The 6801-nt window shown below is 38.6% G+C and overlaps 1 protein-coding gene across 1 annotated transcript; it reads left to right on the top strand.

Annotated features, from left to right (window-relative positions):
- The first annotated feature begins 2139 nt into the window (after nucleotides 1–2139).
- On the top strand, nucleotides 2140–3081 carry LOC123955690 (olfactory receptor 6C2-like). Its single transcript, XM_046027966.1, has one exon. It carries the CDS (start codon nucleotides 2143–2145, stop codon nucleotides 3079–3081), a length of 939 nt encoding a protein of 312 aa, XP_045883922.1. The 5' UTR covers nucleotides 2140–2142.
- The last annotated feature ends 3720 nt before the right edge of the window (nucleotides 3082–6801 follow it).

A 6801-nucleotide genomic window follows, 5' to 3' on the forward strand; every position in this document is an offset into this window, starting at 1 on the left:
GGATATAAATTTGTTCAGGAATTTTAAATGATTGCATCAACATATTCTTGTGCATATTTACAGCAGTTTCTATTGTCTTGATCTAGGATTTATCACTCCAATTGCCACAGGGGAAAACTATGACTGTTAATCTTCCAGAGTTTAGAAATCTCTGTCTTCCATGAAAAAAAAATAGGCTTAATAATTTCCTATTAATTTAAGACATAGGCATTCATTGATTTAAAAGTTCCAAAAAAAGTACATCTCACCTCCCCCTTCCATTAGATTTGAAGAAAGATCCTGGTTTGCTGGAAGAAAAAAGCAGCACATTGTCAAAGAAGGTGTTTCCTGTGGCTGCTTCTTGGTGAGTACTTGGCCATGGGAATAACTTGCAATATAATAAGTCAAATATTTTTTTATTATTATTTTTTAATTATTTTATTTATTTGACAGAGATCACAAGTAGGCAGAGAGTCAGGCAGAGAGAGAGGAAGGGAAGCAGGCTCCTTGTTGAGCAGAGAGCCCTATTTGGGCTTGATCCCAGGACCCTGGGATCATGACCTGAGCCGAAGGCAGAGGCTTTAACCCACTGAGCCAACCAGGCGCAGTCAAATATTTAAAGCAGAGACTAGTAATGTTTAAGTTTGTATTGTGGATCATGCATAGTTAATGTAATTGTAATAGTTTTAACTAAGTCAAAGAATTAAGTAAAATACAAATTAATTATGGTGACTTATTAGAGCACTGATTTCCAACATATGCCCGAATCCTTTCCCAAAGATTACATGACAATTCATTCAGCTTCTAGCTAGGCACTGGCATTTTTTAAAAAACAGATGTTCCTGGGGTGCTTGGGTGGCTCAGGTGGTTATGCATCTGCCTTCTCCTCAGTCGTGATCCCAGGGTCTTGGGATTGATCCTGGCATTGGCCTCCCTGCTCAACAGGGATTCTTCTTCTCTCTCTGTGTCCCCATGCTCTCTCTCACTCTCTCTCTCAAATAAATAAATCTTTAAGGAAAGAATAAAATGAATGTTCCTGTAGTGATTGCAATGGGAATATATTTATAATTCCACCACACTGAAATTTTCCAGTGTAACAAAAATATTCCCAGAAAACAATGTTGAAAGGTAATACGACTAATAGCAGAAGGAAGATCTTCTGTTCTGCCAGGTGTGTAGAGTGAGAGGGAAACTGATGCACATTTAAATGTTTTCTCATTGATTCTGAACAACCAAGTCACGCAACCATCCCTCACTCCCATTTTTAGATATGGTTTCTCAACCCAAGGACTGGGTAGTTATGAGATATTGTTATAAACTAGATTTCTTGCTCAGTCTTAAAGTTTTGGGTAAAGGATTTAGGATTAACCAACTTCAGGAAAATAACTGGTTTGAAACATGCTAATAGGAAAATGGCTCCCTCCCCCACACTTTCTTTTTCCAGAGGGCTAAAGTCAGTGCATTGGAGGTCTTTATATATTGCATATGCTACCTAAAGTATAGAAATTAACATTGTGACCCCATAAAAATATTCTCTGTGGGATGACAGCCTTCACTGTTATCTGTTGGGTTTATATGTTACTTGAAAATAATTTCTATTTTACAGTGTTTACCTTGTGGACTATTATTCACAAATATTATTTTCCAGAAAAGTTAAGTTGCACATTAAAAATTATTTTCAAAAATGAACAATAAACCTTCTATTTTTACAATTTAATAATTGACAAATTTCAAAAAATTTATAACATTTTTTTTCCTTCTGAATTTATTTATTTATTTTCTTTAATTATTTCATTTTTTTTAAAGATTTTATTTATTTATTTATTTATTTTTCTTTTTTTTATGTTACTTTTTTTTTCATTTTATTTATTTTTTTAGTGTAACAGTATTCATTCTTTTTGCACAACACCCAGTGCTCCATGCAAAACGTGCCCTCCCCATTACCCACCACCTGTTCCCCCAACCTTCCACCCCTGACCCTTCAAAACCCTCAGGTTGCCCCAACCTTAAACTATATAAAGTGATTCCTCATTCAGAATTTTAGCTACAAGTAGTATTTATTGCTTTTTAATGGTGGCCATCACTTAAATTTTAATTCTTTGGTGGTGGCATTTTCTATTTGACAGACCCAGCAGAGTTGATGATAGAGAAATGGAGATCACTATGGAGGTGAGGAATGAGACAACAATCCAAGAATTCATTCTGGAAGGGTTTCCTGCCATCCAGGACCTAGGGAATGTCTTCTTCCTGATCCATCTGCTGGCATACCTGGCCTCTATCACAGGAAATGTGGTGATCATCATCATCACTTGGGTTGACCATCGCCTCCAGACACCAATGTATATTTTACTCAGCACGTTCTCCTTCTCTGAATGCTGTTTTATCACCTCAGTTATTCCTAAACTGCTGTTCATCTTTCTTTTGGGAAGTCAAACAATTTCCTTTACTGCTTGTCTCATACAAGCCTTTTCTTTTTTATTTTTTGGGTCAGTAATTTTCTTCCTCATGGCAGTGATGTCTCTGGATCGGTATGTGGCCATTTGCAAGCCTCTGCATTACCCGACCATCATGAACCTGAAGACTTGCTTCCTCCTGGTCACTGCTTGCTTCGCTTTGGCCTTCCCTCTCATCACTGGGCTGGTAGTGAAGGTTTTCCAGTTATCCTTCTGTGGCCCCCATGTCATCCCCCACTTTCTCTGTGATCTTGGCCCCCTGATTCATCTCTCCTGCTCTGACACCAGATCTACTGAAATGCTGGCCTTTGTCCTCATTTCCTTTATCTTGTTGACATCCCTTATCATAACCACCATTGCATACAACAACATAGTAGTCACAATCCTGCGACTCCCATCAGCCAAAGAGAAACAGAAAGCTTTCTCTACCTGTTCCTCTCATCTCTTTGTCCTCTCTCTGATGTACAGCAGCTGTTTGTTTATATATGTGAAACCAAAGCAAACGAACAGGCTGGACTCCAACAGGGAGGCTGCTCTTGTGAACACAGTGGTGACCCCGTTGCTCAACCCTGTCATCTACACTCTGCGGAACAAACAGGTCCACCAGGCTCTGAGGGATGCTCTGTCAAGGGTGAGGATACAGAAATAGAGCTCTGGAGGGTAAGTGGGTCTTCTTGGTCTTCTAGTTCACTTTCCCACAATTGCGGAAATATTTTCTATAGAATTCTACATATGGTGATCCAGCTTATGTTAATTTTCATCTGGCTGGTACAATCTTACTTTGCAATACAATACTTTTCAATATTTGAAAATTCCTCTTAGTTCTCTATATCATGCTGAAGAATATCTTCCTTGATTTTTCTACTCAGTGGTCTTTCATTTCAGTTCACACAACATTTATGGAGAGCCCAGTATACATAAATCACATAATACAAAGTCTTTAAGAATAAAATAGTTGTCAATCAGATAATAATAATTACTCTTCATTGTACAAACTTATGCTTGAGTTTTCCGATACTAAAAAAGGATAGAAACCATCATCATTTTATGTATTCAGGGTTTGAAATTTTAGAAGGAAATTGTTCTGAAATTATATAATGTCATAATATTATAGCCAAGTGAAAAATAAGGTATTTAATTAATTGGATCTTTTATGTAAATGAACCAATAGTAAGCTGGTTCTCTGTTTGGGTCTATTGATTTGAGGTGTAAATAGCCCAGTGTAACTCCAGGTGGTTAGGATGTATCTAATATTATCAACAAAATTGTCTTTAACTCTTTCTTAAAATCGAAATAAAATGCAAAACTTTAAAAAGTTTTAAAATATTTTATTTGTTTATTTGAGAGAGAGAGAGACAGACATAGTGAGAAAGAGCATGAGTCAGGAAGAGAGGGAGAAGCAGTTTCTCTGGAAGAAGGGTTCCGGATGCGGAACATTGATCCCAGCACTCTGGGATCATGACCTGAGCTGAAGGCAGATGCTTAGCTGACTGAGCTACCCAGGCATCCCAGAACATTTAAATTTGTTCAACTTTTTTCCCTGTAATTGATGTTGCCAAGTGTTGACCCCAATAGGTTGCTGAAAGGTAGTGACCCCACTACCAAATTTTCTCCCTACATAGAAGAGATGTTTTCCCCTAATGTGACTTTGGGTGTGGGAGCTACTGCTGTCTGCCAGGTTAAGCTAAATTATGGTTGACCCTGTATGCAGCAAAAGCTAACAAATCTCAAAATTAGGAAAGTTTTAAAGAAAAATGAGTGCAATTGGTAATTTTTAAAAAATGGATTAAATTGGGTCAGTTATTGTGTTTGTAGGTTCATGGAGGAAGTGGTTCCCACCTGAAGACAACTGGCCATAATGGGAAGTAGTTCCTGTCACATCCCACATGGCACATGCATGCTATGCATTTGATTTTCAATATGTCTGATTTGAGCACATATATTCCTTCCTGCTTGATTTGAGAATTACTTATATTCAAGGCATAATCTGATTTGAAGAATTTTAGAGTGTCAAAAAATATTGCCTGATTTAGATCTTTATTTTATTTTATTTTAATTTTTGACATGGGAATGGTTTGATTATAAAGTGTCTTGGGGATTATGATCTTCCAAGGACAGCTGTGTTTTTGTTCCTTCTTTCTCCAAAGAAGTAATTTCTGAGCCTAATCTAAAAGCAGGAGTTCCCGGGGTTTCTGCTTTCTGTGCATTAGATGAAATAGCCACCTCTGCCAATTTTCACAGCCTGGCCTCATGAACCAGACTAGTGTAGGAGATGAACCTCACCTATCAGCCCAGCGAGATTCTGGGTACTTCTTGAACTTTTGTGCCATCCAAACCACTATCTTTGTTTCTAGTATGCCCCAGGAGACTAAAGCATGCCAAACCCTGTTAGTCCCTGTGACAGGTGGGATAGAAACTAGTCTTTCTAGCAGAAGCTAGGAAAGTGGGGAATGCTAGATGTGTGGTCCAATTCCTTCTCTCCTCAGTGAGCAGCTGAGAGAGTGAATCCCCTACTCACTCTTCGCTAAGTTGGGGAGAGGCCCTGTGGCAAATGGCTGCACTCTCATTCAGACCACACTCTTTAAAACTGTTGCTTTACTGTCTGTCATCCTCAAAGGCCTAATGAAAACTGGGGCCTGTTGGATCTCTGAGATAGGCAGGTTAACTGGAGACTTGGTTCTGTCTCTGGAGCAAGCCAGGGGAGAAGGAGTTATAGAAAGTGGCCACTGACTTTTTCAGACTCCTAATAGAGTAGTGACTTCCTGTCTGTAAGCTCCCAGATGCAGGCTAGTTAAAAGCCAGACCATCAAGGTAGCAGCTGGTCAAGTTGAGACTTTAGATGTATAGTCTAATCCCTTCTACGGAGAAACTGAGAGCTGGCCATTTTTGCCTGCTTGCTCTATGTTGACCCAGGGGGAAGAGCTGAGGAAAGTTTTTGCATACTGCTTTAATACCAGTCTCTGATTTTAGACTATGATGGGCCTCTCAGCTCCTAGAAACAGGCAAGTTAGGAGCCAATCCTTTGGTTGTCAGCCCTATAAGTTGAGGCCCTAGATGTGTGGTGTAAGCCTTTTCCTCTTCTGGGAAAAGCTGGGGGTAAGGGGTTGTCACCTGATTTTAAGTTGCTATGTGGGGTAGGGTTTATGGTGAGAGTGTCTCAGCTTTTCCCACCTATTTTGATGTGGCTCTTTTCTCAGTTGCCTGGTATTGTAGGAGTGTCTCAGCTAGTTTCTGAATATCTTTCAGAGGGAATTGATCTGCGTGTAGCTGTTTATTCCGGGTGTCGTGGGAAGAGGGGGAAGAATCAGAGGTCTCTATCCTGCCATCTTCCTGGTGTCCCATTTCTAGTTTTTAGCTGTTAGAAATAAAGCTTCTCTGAACATTCATGTACAGGTGTTTGTATGAATATAAGATTTCATTTTCCTAGGGTAAGTGCCTAAGAACACAACAGCTGGGTTGTATGGTAATCGCACATTTAGTTTTACAGAATCTGACAAACTGTTTTCCAGAGTGATTATACCACTTTACATTCCCATTAGCAATGCATGAGTGACCCAGTGTCTTTGCATTTTCATGAGCCTTTAGCATTACTATTTTTGTTTCACTACAATTAGAAATTAAATATCCATTTTTTGAAAAATCAAGGAATGTACTACTTTTTATGAAACACCATCACTGAAACCTCCCAAACTATCTTTTTCTTCTTTAATTGAAATTTTTATTGACATAACTGTAGATTCACATGCAGTTATAAGAAATAGGAAGATTCGTGTACACTGCTCATTTTCCTGCAATGATAACATTTTGCAAAATTATAGCTTAATGTCACAATTGGGATATTGACTAATACAATCCACCAATCTTTTTCAGATTTCTCCAATATTACTTATACTCGTGGGTGTGTGTGTGTGTGTGTGCGTGTGTGTGTGTTTACCTCTTGTACAGTTTTATCACATTGTCTTGGTTCATGTATCTACCAGCACAGTCAAGATACTTCACATTTCCAACACCACAAACATCCCTCCTGTTGCCTTTTAAAAGCTACACTTACTTTACCCTCCTACTACTAAGCAATGTCTTCAGTTTCTTTTCTTTTCTCTCATTTTTTAAGCTCTGTGCTTAATGTGGGGCTTGAACTCACTACCTGGAGATCAAGATCCACATGCTCTTCAGCTGAGCTAGCCAGGCATCCCACATCCTGTTCTAAAATGTTTTCATTTCAAAACTGTTATACAAATGGGATCATATGATATGGAACCTTTTGAATAGTTTGTTTTTTTTTTTAATCTACATGATTCCCTTGAGATTCATCTGAACTATTGCACATGCCAATATTGCATTCCTTTTTATTGCTGAATAGTAGGCAATG

This window comes from Meles meles, chromosome 13 (genome assembly GCF_922984935.1).
Source record: "Meles meles chromosome 13, mMelMel3.1 paternal haplotype, whole genome shotgun sequence".
NCBI lineage: Eukaryota > Metazoa > Chordata > Mammalia > Carnivora > Mustelidae > Meles > Meles meles.

Bases quoted from the DNA above. Each gene is read 5' to 3' on its own strand.
- LOC123955690 (XM_046027966.1), top strand. From the start codon at position 2,143: ATGGAGGTGAGGAATGAGACAACAATCCAAGAATTCATTCTGGAAGGG.